The 16,192-nt window shown below is 43.9% G+C and overlaps 1 protein-coding gene across 1 annotated transcript in view; it reads left to right on the top strand.

Moving 5' to 3' along the window:
* The window catches only part of Scg3 (secretogranin III), a 35,522-nt gene extending 22,196 nt beyond the window's left edge, over nucleotides 1-13,326 (top strand). Inside the window, exons 10-12 of the mRNA XM_055598711.1 lie at nucleotides 618-755; nucleotides 11,154-11,234; nucleotides 12,739-13,326. Of these exons, the coding sequence (XP_055454686.1) occupies nucleotides 618-755; nucleotides 11,154-11,234; nucleotides 12,739-12,857 (338 nt within the window). The 3' untranslated portion in view covers nucleotides 12,858-13,326. The remainder of the gene's footprint in view (nucleotides 1-617; nucleotides 756-11,153; nucleotides 11,235-12,738) is intronic.
* Nucleotides 13,327-16,192: the final 2,866 nt, after the last annotated feature.

The following is a 16,192-nucleotide window of genomic DNA, read 5'->3' as shown; positions in this document are numbered from 1 at the left end:
TCCCTGTCAACACTAACTAAATTAAGATAAACTGGGCTGAGGGTGTGACTCAGTGGTGGAACGCTTGCCTAGCATACATGATGCTCCGGGTTTGTCTACCTGCCTAGGAAGGAAGGGAGAAAGGAGGAAAGGAAAGAAGGAAGGAAGGAAGGAAGGAAGGAAGGAAGGAAGGAAGGAAGGAAGGAAGGAAGGAAGGAAAACAAATAGCCAGTTTTGATTGTACATGCCAAGCGTTCTGGAGGCTGAGGAGGATGGCTTGAGAAAGGAGTACAAAGATAACATAGTGAAAGCCAATCTATAATACAGTAATAAAGAAGCAAGACAAGCAGTCGCTCTCTGATGATGGTGTAGTTGAAGAAAGCCTGCTCATTCAGAATCTGGGGTGCTGGGAGTCTGGACCTAGCTTCTTGTTGACTAATTGGGTGACCCTAAGCATCTTTTTCTTCCTGGAGCCTCAGTTTCTCCTTTCTGTGAAATGATGGCAGACGATTGGATTAGATAGTTCAAAAAACACAGTGCGACCACAGCCCATATCTTTTCAGTAAAGTTTGTTGTACATTAAGAATTAAGGAAGGCAGGAAATGATGTTTTAACAACAGTGCACTATCTGATCACAGTGCCGTCAGAGAAGAGTCACGAAGAAACGGACAGTACCAAGGAAGAAGCCGCCAAGATGGAGAAGGAATACGGAACCCTAAAAGACTCTACAAAAGACGCTAACTCCAACCTAGGAGGAAAGACAGATGAAGCCAAAGGTCTGGATCTAACAGCTCTGGGGTTGGCAATGAAGCCGGGGAAGCGGGGGTTTTCAACACTCAAGGAGGGCTGGCCAAAATCAGGTCCGCCACGGCACAGTCTGCGTGGTTAAGGTTGGCAGAGTGGGGAAATCCAACATTAAGCCCCCACACAGCACGATCTGTGGAGTTAAAATTACCAGAGTGGGTAGATCCAAAAGCAAGCCCCACACAGCATGATCTATGGAGTTAAAATTACCAGAGTGGGGAGATCCAACAGCAAGCCCACACGGTACAGTCTGTGGAGTTAAAATTAGCATGCAGCACCTACACTTGGATAACTATGTTTTAATGATCTTCTGGGGTGGCAAGGTGGTCTCATTATTTTGTGTTCAGAGGCTGTTGTGCTTAGGAAGAAATATTCATGGTTGAGGGAGTATTCACAGTCGTTTATGTTTTTATGTCTTTAATGTTTGGTTTGTAATCCTACCTTATGGAGCAATTATTTACTTATTTGTGCATTTATTTTACTTATTTATTTGTAGAAGAAAGGACTTGTTGAGTTTACAGTTCTACGTTTTGATCCATAGTAATATTTGCTGCTTTAGATTTCAGTTTGGCTTGGTATTATGAGACAGAGTAGTCCAGGCTGATCTAGAACTTTCTGTGTAACCTACGCTGGCCTCACATTCATGGCAACCCTCCTGCCTCCAGCCCCCTGTGCACTCGAATTACAGGCATGACAGTATTTCTTTAAGTTGCTTAATAGTCCTCCAGATAACCACAGGATGACTTAGCCAGGTCGCCCAAGTGTCCGTACTTATGAAAGCAAAGCCCTCACGTTGTGCAGGGATGAAGCGTGGGAATGCCTTTAAGAATCTGATACAAATCACAAATTCAGTGCATCAATTTTCCTTTAAAAGTAAATGAACCTCTGACCTACAAATTTACACCTTCTTGGGATTTTCCCAGCTTTCCCAGAAACCACCTTCCCTCCAGGAAAAAAAAAGACTTGGTGGGGCTGTAAGTTCTACATTGTTAAATCTTCCAGTTGGGGCTGGGACGAGGATCCTGTGGTTTGAGCCCCTTTTGTTACAAGTTGCATTGTTACAGCATAGAAAAAGTACCTCCCTATGTCCCAGAAGCTGGGCAGAGGTGTTTGATCCTGCTTTATCTTTCTGTCATTAGGAAATGTTGGCCTCTTTGGTATAGTTGGAGCCTGCTAGGTCTTACCAATGTCTCATTTTATTGCTCAGAAGGAGAGAAGGGGAGTGAGAGTGGGCCAGTGCTCTCTCCTGAGGGAGGGGAATTGGTGGCTCAGTGAAGTTGTCATCTGAGAACATAGCACTGGACCCTTTTGTTGTTTTATAAAAATGAAAATCCCAATTGTACTATTTTACCAGTAAAGACTCAGGAGCCAGATGCTGGGGTGAAAACCTGCTAGCTCAGAGAGGCAGACAAAGCACCCAGCTGACATTCCTTCTCAGTCAGGTCCGATGGGAAAAAAAAATCCAAAATTCTCACTAGCTCAACTGACAGCCCAGGTGCAAAAGGTCAGAAAACCCAAGGCAGAAGGCTTGCTGTTCAAAGCCCAAAAACCCAGGGAGCTGAGGAGCTAAAGCCTAAACTAAAGCCAGAGCTTGAGCTAAAAGCTTTCTTCTCCACCCTGTCTTAAATACCCCCCAACTCAAAGTCCCTCCTATTCCTTAATCCCTGTCAGCTGGTTTCTTGCTCTGCCTGTTGACCTAGGGTTGACTTTATTAAATCCTGTGTGCAGAAGGCTCTTGTATTAAGGGTGTGTGCTAGGGCTGGGTGAACCACACCATGATAACCTGTTACAATAAAAAGTTCTTGGATTAAAGGTGTGTGATAGGGCTCAACCACACCAAACAAGAACAGGGTTTCACAGTTCACGATTTTGGGGTTTACAACGGGATCAAATACCCTGCAACACCCTTTACTCTGGCTCTGTATAACCATCCTTGGTAATGAGTGGATGGGCTTTGCTTTCTCCTTGCTATACTATGATGTAATATGAGTACTGGGCCCCTCCTGCTCATGTTGTGTAGTTCATTAACTTTTTTTACGTTTATTTTGTGTGTGTGTGTGTGTGTGTGCGCGCGCACACACACACACACTCTAACACTCATACACATGTCACAGCGCACATGGGCAGTCAGATAACGTGTTCCTCTCCTCCCACCATGTGAGAGGATCAAACTCAAGATGTCAGGATTGGCAGCAAGAGCCTTTATCTACTCAGTCATCTCATTGTCCCCATATTTGTCAACATTTTTTCAAATATTCTGAGACCGAGTCTACCTTGGCTAGTCTGGAGCTCACTGTGTAGACCAGGCTGTTCTCAAACTCACAAAGATTCACCTGCCTCAGCCTCTCCAGTGCTGACATCAAAGGCAGGCGCCACCATGCCTGGCTGTTAACATTTTCTATTAAGTTTTTTTCACTCTTGTCAATTAGTGACGGTTTTATGGAAAGATTGGCACAGTGTGGTAGTAGGAACCCCTTCTTTATTCCACTGTTGTCTTTTTAGCACCCCATCTTCACATCCTGCTAACAACAAGATATTCTCGATCTGCTCCAAATTTTCTTTTCGAAAGACTTGAAACCAATTCCTTCAAGAAATTCTGTTTCCTCCCTCCCTTTTCTCCTTCCCTTTTTGCCTCAAGGTCATATTTCCCCAGGAGCACAGAAGCCACACAATGATTCCTTTAACCTGCAGTGATGAGGATGATACCTTAGATTGATGTACAAGGCATGGGTATCTCTGCTCTTCTATTTCCAAAGAATGCGCTGTGAAAGTGGAGCGTGAAGGAAGAGATGTCACTGCTTTATGCAGAATCCTAGTGTTAGTCACCTCTCCCTCACTGTAACAGAACACCTGAGACTCATGAAGAGAAAGGTTGATTTGGGGCTCATAGTTTGGGAGGATCCAGTCCATCATCTGTTGTTGTTCTCATTGCTTTGGCCAGCGGTAGGTGGCACATCGGAGGAGGGGCAATGGCAGAGCAAAATCACTCTGTAGCCAGGAGAGAGAGGAGAACAAGGTAGAGGCTGGCGCCCTCCCATCCCCATCAAGGGTGTGCTGCCTATTACCCGGAAGCTCCGCCTCTTAAAGTTCCCACAACCCCCTCTGGCGGCATCCTGGGAACCAAGCTGTTGACACCGGGACCACAGATCTGGTCTATAGCAGAGCGTTTGGAGACTAAGACTGACTGGTGGGAGATTTCACCCTTCTTGGGGTTTCCATCTGATAGCGATGCAGGGAGAGGAAGGTGGTAGAGATTTAGGGTTTAACTTAGCTTCCTGACCCAAACAACCCTTGACCACGTTACTCTGTGGTGAGAACAAACGAGTCTAACATAGTTTAGAAAACACCAAACTGAATACAAGATAACTGGACATAAGTTAAGGTCCAACATTTCCAGACCAAAAAAAAAAAAAAAAAAGGAATTAATCCTCAAGAGAACAAGTGTTCGTGTTTGTCTTACAGTCGCTCGTTTGCGCTGTTTTCCAACGGTTATTTTGCTTCTGTTTTAAAGTCGAGTGAGGAACACCCGTCGGTGCTATGTAGAAAATAAATGCAGGAACGTGGTGGAAGGCAAGACTGACCAGGCCCCCATCTCTTTTTCTCCTTTTTCCTTTTTCTTTATTTAAAGACAGGTCCTTTAACCCTGATTGGTTGGGACTCACTGGTCTTGAATTTGTGGCAGTCCTCTTGACCCGGCCTTCTGAGTGCTGGGGCTAAAAACCTGAGCCACCATGCCTGGCAGAATAGTTCTCACCCTCCGAATAGGCAGGCATGAGCCTTGTCCATGCACATAAATCCTAATTATTGGTGATCAGGCAGGTGGAACACAGACTTTCTTCAGGAGAGAAAGCTGGAGGCACTAGTGATTAGAACGTAGAGTAAGGTAAAGTAAAGTAAGGCCCAGCTAAAAGCATGTGAGAAAAGAATTACAAGCAGAACACACTGGCAAGAATGATCTCAGAAAGTCTCCTTTGGTCTTGGAGTATGAGGTGATGGGCCCATGTAACGACAGTAAATATTTTTTAACCATGCCAAGCAGATGCTGGACCTGTGAGCAGTATATGTAGGAATAATGGTAAGAACAGCAATAATGTCCTAGGCTTATCTCACTCCGCTTTACAAAATATGTCTATTCCGTTTCCTGACAGGCTCGCACAGGGGCAGGACAGCTGGCTCAGGGGGTAAGAGCACTTGCTGCTCTTGCAGAGGACCTCTGTCTGACTCTCAGCACCCACATCAGATCACCACCACCTGTAACTGTAGCCCCAGAGACCCCAGGGCCGCCTTCTGACCTCCTCAGGCAGCAGCAGATACACATAGACAAAAATTAAACTTTTAAATCAGGTTTAATTTTTAGTACAAAAAAATAATATATTTTATTTATCAATGAGTGAAAGACAATTCATTTTGATTTTGAATATAATCTAGACTATTTAAAGTGTTGATTTCCACAGAGACTTTTTTTTTTTTTTTTTTTTTTTTACTTATTTGTACTTATTTATTTTGGCTTTTTAAGACAGGGTCTCAGATAGTCCAGACTGAACTTGAATTCACCTCGTAACGAAGCTCACCCTAAGCTCCCGATCCTCTTGCCTCCAACTCCCAAATTCCGAAAATACAGATCTGAGCCACCGCACCTGGCACAGATTAGCGGTATTTTCTTAACATGATAATATTTATATCGGTAAAGTTATTTGTATGATTCAATAGTTATTTCTAAATTCAAGAATTTACTAATAATGAAAATTCTAATTCTAACCATGTCCAGAAACTTGCTTAATTTTCCTCCAGAGACCAACAGTGTGTACTTTGAAACATCCCATTATCTGAGTGCTGCTCTTCCCACCAACTGGTTGTTTGTGTACTTTTGATGTGTGAGTCACTGAAAATATGTTTTTAATTAATTGATTTCTTTTTATGGGTGGTGTGTGTGTGTGAGAGAGAGAGAGAGAGAGAGAGCACAGTGCCTGTGGAGGCCAGCAGAGGGTATCTGATACCCAGAAGTGGAGTTACAGATGTTTATGACCCATTGTCTGGGTGCTGGCAATGGAACCAGAGTCCTCAGGAGGAGCAACCAGTGCTCTTAACCTCTGAGTAACCTCTGCAGCCCCTGGGAAATCTTTTGAAGACTCGCCCAAAGGATGAGATAAGCATTGTAGCACCATAGGCTCATTGCAGTGCCATGGCCTGCTGTGCTGATAACTAGATAACGAAATTAAGATGAAAAAGGTGACTGTCACCTGCATCTTCTCCCTCTCTTCCCTTTTTTCATAGAAGCTGGAAAAGTCAGCCTATTGACTTCATAAACTGACAGCTCGTGTAGCTCCTTTTTCTTAAGCAACATAAGAACAGACTATAACCACTCAGGTCCCAAGGCACTCTGTTAGGTATGTCCAGAAATAGAGCTCGTCTGATCTCCCTGAGCCAGCAAGTGAGATGGGAGCTCAGACAAACTTGAGAGGTTTTGTATCAACCCACATTTCTGAAGGACATCAGAAGTGTCTCCTCCTATGTAAGATAATAAATTGCCTTTCCAGAATTCGCCCCTTTACAAACGAGAAAGTAACATACAAGAAATGAATTGGCTAACATAAGCGCTCATAGCCAGAGAGTAATAAAGCTGGGCCTTGAACCCATGACCCTTGACCCCTGACTCCTAATCCAGGATCCTCTTGTGAGCATCTACAATCACTGCAGAGAAATAATGTTCTTTCTCCTTCTCTTCCTCTTCCCCCTTCTCTTTTTTTTCTTCCTCTTTATTCTCTTCCTCCTCATTTTCTTAAGTCTCATTTATCCCTAGCTGGCTTCAAACTCCCTACATAATTAAGGATGACCTTGAACTCCTGGGTGCTGGAATTTCAGTCACCTATCACCATTTCAATGTATGTGGTGCTCGGAATCAAACCCAGGCTTCATGCATCCTAGGCATGAACTCTGCCAACCAAGTTACATGCTCAGTGAGTGGCTTTGTGGCCCTTGGTGTTCATGCCAGTAGCTATGATGTGCAATTCAAAATGTAGTCGTATAATATTGACTTGGTTTGAAGCATTATGTAAAACAAGTCTTTATGTAAAACTTGAGGGTTTTTTTTTTTCACGTATTTATTTATTTGATGGAGGGAATACAAACCACAGCAGGCACATAGAGGTCGAAGGAGAAATTCCAGGGATCAGTTCTCTTCTTCCACCATGTGGATCCGGGGAATTGAACTCAAGTCATTAGACTTGGCAGCAAGCGCCCTTATTTGCTGGCCCATTTTGTGTTGTTGTTGTAAATGGTCTTGAAGCTCTAATGTTTTTAGGATCTCTACCTTTGTTTAGGACAGGAGGAGTCAGGATAGCATTTCGGGGCAATGAGGCTGTGTGCAAGAAGGAGAATTTCTGTCACAGCACTGAAGACCAAAACAGCCAGAGAAGCAGTGCTGAGGCATGACCCTGGCTCTCTTCCATCTACTTCAGCATGTGTTTCAAGGCTCATGCCATATTACCTCAGCCATGAGCTATTTTTTTTTCCCAAAGACTGCTGAAATAAATTGGGGGAAAAAATAGCTCAGCGTTCCAAAATGGACTCTCATAGGCTTTCAGTGAACACTGCATAAACAAAAGATTTACTTTACAGCTCAGAGAAGAGAAAATGTAAATAGAGACCAGCTGCTCCTCTCCAAGAGCAGAGGACACCTGACATCCTTGCTGTTTTAATTCATGCCCCAGTAAATGTGTGGAGGGCTCAGAACTGGTGGCACTGGCTGCCAGGCATTGCCATGCATTAGAATCACATCAAGATTGTTTATCAAAAGACTGATGCTTGATTCCTTACACCACTAGATATGTGTTAATTATCAGGGGTCATCAGTGAGCAGCAAAGACCTAGCACCACTGAGGAGGCTGTGTGAACATGCCTGAGGAAGAAGGGATCTGGAGTATTGATCTATCATTTTATTTCCTATCACTTGAGAGCTGTCCTGTTATTGTGTGTGAATAAAGGAAAGCATGGGGCTCAGTGGTTAAGAGGACTAGCTGCTCTTTCAGGTTCTATACCCAGCACCCACGTGGCCGCTCATAGCCCTCTTGTGACTCCGGTTCCATTGAATCCCACACCCTTTTCTGACTTCTTGGGTACCAGCACACACACTGTACTTATATACATGCAAGAGAAACACTCATACACATAAAACAAAAATTAATAAATCTTTGAAAGGGGGACATGAAGGCGAAGAATGTGTGCTGTTGGTTTGGGAGGGTTGTTTATGTGTTCATTTTTAAGGTGGGGTCTCGCTATGTAGCTCTGGTAGTCCTGGAACTCAACATGTAGACCAGTCTGGCCTCAAATCAGAGGCCCTCTGCCTTTCTGCCTCTGCCTTTCTGCCTCTGCCTTTCTGCCTCTCTGTCTCTCTGCCTCTATGTGCTGCAATTAAAGTTGTGAGCCACCATACCCATCTCTCCCTTCCCTGTCTAGGATCTTACATATTGCCTTGTACACCAGGCTGGTCTCAAACTCATAGCAATCTGCCTGCCTCTGCCCCACCAAGTGCTAGGATTAGAGGTGTGCGCCACCACATCCAGCTCCCTTGAAACAGTTTTAACCTTACTAATTCACCATTTTTGATGTGTTTAAATAGTGAGTGAACATTGATTCCCTCTTTCTCATATAGGCTTTCCACATTATAATATAGTATCAAAGATTGGGTTTTCAAAAGAATGCTTTAAGTTATTTGAAGAAATCATTTAGAGGAATATATTAAGATACACTCAAAAGTTTCAGAAGCCCTAATTATCTAATATGCTAATGATAAATTATCTATTTATCAAAATAAATCATATGAGAATCACTAGCTTGATTTAAACTCTTTACAAGAAGAATTAAGTTTGAAATAGTCTACACTAACTAAGATTTCTTTCCTTGTTCAAAATGTCTCATCTAAGTAAATTTTATTTTGAAACAGAAAATCATCATGTTACTAAAACCAGAAGGCATGACAGCCTCGCGCCAAAATCCCAATACATAGAAGGCAGAGGCAGAGGATAACCACAAGTTGGAGGCCGACCTGGTCTGTGTAGAAAGTTCCAGGCCAATCAGGGAACTCGGAGAGACCGTGTCTTGAATAAATCAGTAATCAAATTTACTAAATCCTGTGGGTCGACTCCCCAACTAGTAGTGGCAATGCCCATGTAGATTGCGCCGAATGGTAAACACCAGCCAGGGGACATTGTTTCGTGCATGTTCTGACGAATTTTTTAGTGGATTATTACTGTACCTATGAGAGTGAGGGGGTGTGGCCATGTGTGCGGCAGCGGCCAGGGAACAATTTTCAAGCCCCCGTTCTCTCCTTTCCCACCTCCCATGAGTTCTGGGGATGGAACTCCAGTCCTTGGGCTCTTCAAAGTAAGCGTTTACAACCCAGTGGGCCATCTGGCCAGCCGCCTTCTCTGACATTCATGACAACAGGCCAAAGCCTCCGTCCAGGAAGAAAAAGCTGTTAAGAGAGTCTTCTTAAACGCTGTTGTAGAAACTGGAACCCCGGAGGCTCTTCGGGCAGTGATACACTGAGCAGACCGTCATGAGATTCCCCCAAGTTCAGTCCTTGCTCCACAACTAACCATCTGTGTGTGTGTGTGTGTGTGTGTGTGTGTGTGTGTGTGTGTGTGCCCGTGCATGTTGCTTTACTCTCTCTGTGCCTCAGCTTCTTCATCTGTGAAATAAAGGAGTGATGATAGGGCTTCCCTCAAAGGTGGTGGAGACAGAAGAGTAGATGAGAATGCATTTTGGAGCAGAAAGAACAGTGCAGGATGAGTGCATGGCCCCATGCCCTGACCCTCGGGACCTAGTAATTCGTGGGGTCCCGAGGAGGACCAAGCCTGAAAGAAAAACGGGCGAGAGACAAGGAACGAGACCAGGCAATGAGTTGTCAGGTCTGTTTATTGCTCACTGGAGCTATACTTTTATATTTTTGAAATAAGGGAGCGACTACCCTCCCAAGCGGGAAAAGGGGGCAAATTATCTCCTGCATAAGTGGCACATTCCATGGCTCTTCCTGGGAGCGATAAAATCAGTCAGTGTGGGGGTAGTTTAGCAACTTCTCAGGAAGTCCCCTCCAGGTGGTTGAAGTTGATTGCAGACCCTGGCGCCAGCATCCGTCGTAACTACGTACCTGGGATTCTGGTCCCCAGCAGCCCCAGCCTGGTCAGACAGAGCTCTGGGCAGTCACTAGGAGCATCAGGACTCAAAGGTGGCCTCAGATTGATGCCATTGCCACACTGCCCTTGGGCATCCAGGGCTTTCACAGAGGCTCTGGACCTTGAAGGCTTCTACTGTTAGATGAAAAAGACAGAGCAAGGTGTCTCCCTGGTGTCTTGGTACCTACACTTTGAACTCCGAGAATTCATCTGGTTAGAGATGATGGACATCTTCAGTGTAGGATGCGCTCTATCAGCGCCTGTGTCAGAGGGTGGAATCTGGCCTTTCAGATGAGGCACAGATAAGAGGGTTACAGCTCAGAAAGCAATGCTATTATTTCTTAGCCTCCCCCAAAACGCTCAGCTTCCCCGGCCTTCAGATTCCTCATCCCTCATACCTGCTTCCAGACAACAGTGCCAGTGGTATCCCAGAGCACGTGCTCAGTTATTCCAGGAAACTCCAACAAGAACATGTGGACCTAAAGGAGTTTCACTCATGCTGATTCGGAAGGTCACCATTCTGATCAAACCAAAGGCCTGGCCCCACATTTTCATGCCAGTGTCGACTTTTTCCCTCTCAAAACTGGGCTTAGGGTTAATTTACACTACAGCCAGAGGTTCTGAACCTTCACCAGAAGGAGGTGGTGAGTATCTGCTGCTCTAACTCACCCCTTGACTTGAGACTGCTCCACAGAAGAACCATCCCTTACCTGAAACCACCCAATCTAATGGGAATCTATCCATCTGGTCAGTGGAATGAAAATGTCTAAGCAGGGGCTGGAGAGATGGCCCCGCGAGTAAGAGCGTGCAGTGCCCTGTAAGAGAGTTCAGTTCCCAACATTCATGGCAGATGGCTTAGGACAGCCTGTAACTCCAGACCCAGGGAATCTGATGCTTTGTTCTGGACTCCCCGGGCATGTGAATCCACACATACACACACACATACACACAGTAAAAATAATAATAATAAATCTTTTTCTCAAGAGCTTAAACAGACATTAAACTAAATTTGTGCGGGGTGTAACTAACCATCCTTGATACTTACCAACCTGATCTGCGTCTGGAATCTTATCTGCAGGTACTCTCCCTGAAAACTCCCTACTCACAAGCACGTGAGTATAGAAAGAGATACAATGTATAGAAAGAGATACAATGAAGTTTTAGGTGTGTTTGACCTCACTCTCTTGCCTTTTCCAGGGAAAACAGAAGCCTATTTGGAAGCCATTAGAAAAAACATTGAATGGTTGAAGAAACACAACAAAAAAGGCAACAAAGAAGGTAGGGGCTGTTTCTGGTCATATATCACAAACTTTCCCCATTTCCCAGGGTTCTTATTATCTACAATCCTTGAAGTCAAACTGACTGAGTTAAAGATTCCTCTTAAAGGCTCTCAGATGTAGAGGGGGACGTACCCCATACTTCTCTTTCAGTTGTTTGTTTTGTTTTGTTTTTTTAAGTTATAGAGAAAAAATGGTTTTGTTTGCTTGTTTGTTTTTGTTTTTGAGTCAAGGTCTCACTATGCAGCCTTGACTAGCCTGGAACTTTCTCCGTAGCCCAGGCTGGCCTCAAAATTACAGAGTTTCACCTGCCTCTGTTTCCATGGTTCTGGGATTAAGAGTTCAGTACCATACCAAGCTCCAGCAATGGGCTTTATCATGACATGCTCCCTAAGGGTGTGATAATCTAAGGGGCACCACCTGAGGACCGAGCACTGACATACATGAGCTTCTGGTGGACTTTTCTCACTCAATACACAAGCCCTCAGTTTCTATTTCTCAAAACAGGATCTCAAGTAGCTAAAGCTAGCCTTGAACTTGCTAAATAGTAGAAGATGGCCTTGAACTTCTGATTCTCCTACCTCCACCTCCCAGGTGCTGGGATATATAAAGCCCTGAAGACAAAAATATGTGCTTTTTAAAAAGTAAATCCCAAAGTAGGCATGGTGTCACATGCCTGTAATTCCAAGGCTCAGACAGCTGAGGCAGGAGAATTGCCTCGAGTTCAAATCCTTGGTCTTCATAGTGAGTTCTAAGCCAATCTGAATCACAGTGTAAAACCCTGTTTCAAAGAAACAAAAATTAATACTTGAAGAACCGAGGAGATATGGGGAAGGGTATAGAGTCCATAAAAAGATGGCCCGGTCTTACCTGGGACCTCTTTATTCTGAGTGCATAGTTTGATGGTCTTGCCTAGATTTTTTTAAGAATGGACATAGGAAACATGAAACATTTGACTGTTTGCTCCTTGCATGCAATTCAAACAGCCATGAAGTAATCACAGAAATTCTTAACTTGGAGAAAAACAAATCAAAACAACTATGTGTTATCTCACCAAGGAGGCCTTGTGCTGAGATTTCAAGCTCAGGAGTTTGGAAGAGCTGCTTCTGGCCATAATTTTGCCACAGGTGTGAAAGCACTGAGATTTTGGATCTTGACCATTCCTTGTTTAGCAGCAGCAACTTCTGGGAGTTTGTTTAAAGTGCAAAACCTGGGTCCTTGCAACTCTCTAGAGCCTCAGGCTACATTAGCATTTGCAAAGCCCTGGTCTACCAGCCTGTTTCCTTGTTGGTCAAATGCAAATGTATATTCCCCTTGGTTGTGAAGGTACCTAGAAACACTCTAAACAGCACAACATGGCCCAAACCCAGAATTTCAAGTTCTTCAGTGTGAAGGTCAAGGCCGGTAATCCGCTTAATGCACAAAACGTCTCTTAATGATAAACAGTGTGCTGGGATTTTCCCTCCCCCTATCTTTGCTCACAATACTTTAATACTATTTTCTAGATTATGACCTTTCAAAGATGAGGGACTTTATCAACCAGCAAGCTGACGCTTATGTGGAAAAAGGCATCCTGGACCAGGAAGAAGCCAATGCCATCAAACGCATCTACAGCAGCCTGTGAAAACGGCAGGCACTCTGAGCCTTCCAACTGTTCCAGCAAAAACAACATAGCTTAACAACTAACTCAGTGGTTAAAGATTTCCCAGCCCAGGAGTCTTAGAGTGTGCTGAATTCATAGTAGTTAATCCCTTAGAAATGGGTAGAGCTCTCTTGCCATAAATACCTTATGAAAAGTAAACTTGTATGTAAGCTAAGGTTTTTGTATGTAGAACCTTATTTCCTCCTGGATTTACATTTTATAATCAGAGATGTGCTGCTCTGGAAAAGCCTCTAATGGGCTGAACGTAAATGAACCTTCTTCCCACTGTCTTAAGCTCCCTACAGTCTGAGAGGTACCGTTTCAAGGCCTGCTAGACATGTAAGTACCTCTTTGGATTTCTGTTACACGGTATTGCTTCCAACCATAGTTCTCTGTTGGGCACTGAAATAAACCCACGTGTCTTGACAGCCTTGACACTCTGAGAAACAGACGCTTCTTTGAAAAGAGGTTTTAATTGAGCTCCTCGCTCCCTTTTCTCACTCTAGTCCAGGGGTTCTCAACCTTCCTAATGCTGCGACTTTTCTGTATAGTTCCTCATGTTGCGGTGACATCCAACCACAACATTATTTTCATTGCTATTTCATAACTGTGGTTTTGCTACCGTTACAAATCATAATGTACATGTCTGTGTTTTCTGACACTCTTAGCAAGCCCTTGTGAGAGCATCATTTGACCCAAGGGGGTCATGACCCACACGTTAAGAACCTCTGCTCAAGCCCTTCCTTCCAGCCCCTTCCATGGTCCCCATACACACAAACAACAAAAACACCTATTTTGGGCTGCCCTTTTTAATCAGCTCTCTGTTTGACCTAACGACACAAAAAGGAGGTTGAAAGTGAGTACAAGAGTCACTGAGTTTAGCCTGAGAGTATAGAAGTGGCCAAATGCTTGCGTAAAGGCCTGGATTTAATCCTCAGAACCACATACACACACACACACACACACACACACACACACACACACACACACAGAAAGTTGAAGTTATCAACAATTTACGACCTATTTGTATTTCCCTTTTTTTAATTTTTATTTTTTGAGTTTTCAGGTATGTATTGCTCACTCAATAAAGAGAAAGACTTGTATAGTTAAGAAACCGAATGTTCAAGAGTAAGGTCAAAGTTCAAAAGCAAGGTCAAAGTTTATGCTAGATTCCAGGCATCTAAACTGGATTTGACTTAAGCCATGTTACCCCACCAGATGACACGGCAAAGCAGAGATAAAAATTGCCAAAATAAAAAAGGTTATAAACTTTAGGTTCCTGCAACTTGTTTGCCAACCACCACAAACACAAGCCTGAAGATAAACCACACAGCCCAGTGGTCCTCTGATGGCATCGGTGCTCCCAAACCAAAGGTGGCACTGGAATATTATTTTAAACTTGGTTACTATTGTAAACTAATTGCATAAATACATTAGATTTGCTTGTCTGGAACCATAAACAGAACAAGCTTTGTAAATGGGCTGTTCTTGCTTATGGTGACCCCGTGGTGCCTGCTCTGAAGCCCCTCCCATACTCACAGTAGCCCTGGGTTTTCACAGTTAGAAGATAGTCTGTCCCAGAGAGCTACAGAGGCAAACAAAACAAAAAGCCTGCCAGGCTCACAAACTAATCTCTCCGCATGCTCTGGAGAAGCCAGTACCCAACCACAGGTGAGTACGAAGAGGAAGCTTTTGCCCACGCTGTTTTTGCCAAAGCACCCGGTGACTCAAAATTGCTTAATGAGCCATCTGTGCTAACTTGACCAACTCTGCCTTAACCACTGCTTCGACCTCAGACAGGAAACTGGTTCAGGCTGGATCATCCTAGCCTCGCACTTTTCTAGAGCATACCTGAGTGTCTATGCAAGACTTTTTTAAGTAAGAGATTTCATTATTTTATTTTGTTTTTATTCCATTATTTTTATTGTCTTCATTAGTGCCTCCTGGTAAGCAAAAGAGAAGAGGCTCGCTTGATCCTATTTTATAAACAAGAGCATCCTTTCACAGAGGAGTCAGGAACACTAGATGAGTTCAAATTCATGAAGTCAAGAGGTGGTGACTACTGGGTGGTAAGGACCTAGCCCTCTCTACAGTGATTCCATGCCAAGGTCATGGTATAGCACTGTATCCATGAGGCAGAAGGAAGAAGGACTCAAGTGTCAGGCAATGCTGAGCTACACAGCAAGACCCCGTCACAAAAGAAAACAGAAATGGCCAAATGGTGAAGAAAGTCTGCGATCCCCACTCAAGAAGACCGAGGCAGGAGGATTGGTGGCTGAAGGCTGCCTGGGACTCACAGCAGCTTCCGCTTCCAGTTATGATGTGGCATAACTTAGAAGGCTGGGGCAAGGTTGCCGTATGTTTGAGGCTAGGCAGGGCTACATAGCATGTACTAAGTCAGCCTTGAAGAGGTGTCAGCTCAGGACCCCCAAGACCAAGTTCTCAGATTTATTTGTCCCAGAGGGACAGAGCAGGGAATAAGAGACAAAGAGACAAAGAGAATGAGGGAGAAAGGAACAAAGGAAAGGGGGAAGAGTTATTTGTCTGGAAACACACACACACACAAATACACAAAGGACTGCCTCTGAATAGAGAGAAGACAGATGTGACCATTGGGCAAATGGTGGCTTATAAAGGTAAAAGGGGAAACTTCATGTTAGGAGCTGTTTAATTCTGATTGGGCGTGTTAATCATGGTAGCCAAAAGGGGGCTTTTGATTGTTGGACTTCAATACTTTGATAGCTGGATCTTGGTAGGCAGCCTCAGGAAGAAGAGGTAACCATTAAGGTAATAGACCTTGGGGACCAGCTTTAGGAATGCAATAGAGGGAATGGGGGAGAAGGACAGGGCCTGCCAGAGCCATGTCTGGCCTGCTTAGGCTGGCTAGAGCCCCTTCAAGCCTGGGCTGCATAACAAAATCCTGTCAAAACAAACAAATCCCTGTAGTCCAGTACATTTAAAACTGACTACAAAATTAATATATGAAGATGAGAAATATTTTAGCTAGAAGCTGCTGACAGAAAAAAATAAAACACTTGAGAAATATAGTTGAGCCTATGGACATAATTTCAAATTTGAGCTTCTGTGATACCATCAATCTTGGCCAAATTAAATAATTTTCTGCCAGACACAGCTATGTTTTTTTTTGTTTGTTTGTTTGTTTGTTTGTTTTTTATTCCTATATACCACAGTAGCTTGCTTGGGCCTCTTCTGTTTTCCTTTTTGTTTTCTCCTTTTCCAATTAAACCTCCGCAGCTCAAGTAACAGCAAAAACAGTGAACCACAGTCAAGAGCATACCCAATTCTGAGCTGGGGAG

This window comes from Psammomys obesus, unplaced genomic scaffold, assembly GCF_907164565.1.
Source record: "Psammomys obesus unplaced genomic scaffold, mPsaObe1.curated_primary_1811, whole genome shotgun sequence".
Taxonomy (NCBI): Eukaryota; Metazoa; Chordata; class Mammalia; order Rodentia; family Muridae; genus Psammomys; species Psammomys obesus.
This window is presented reverse-complemented; position numbering and strand designations above follow the sequence as displayed.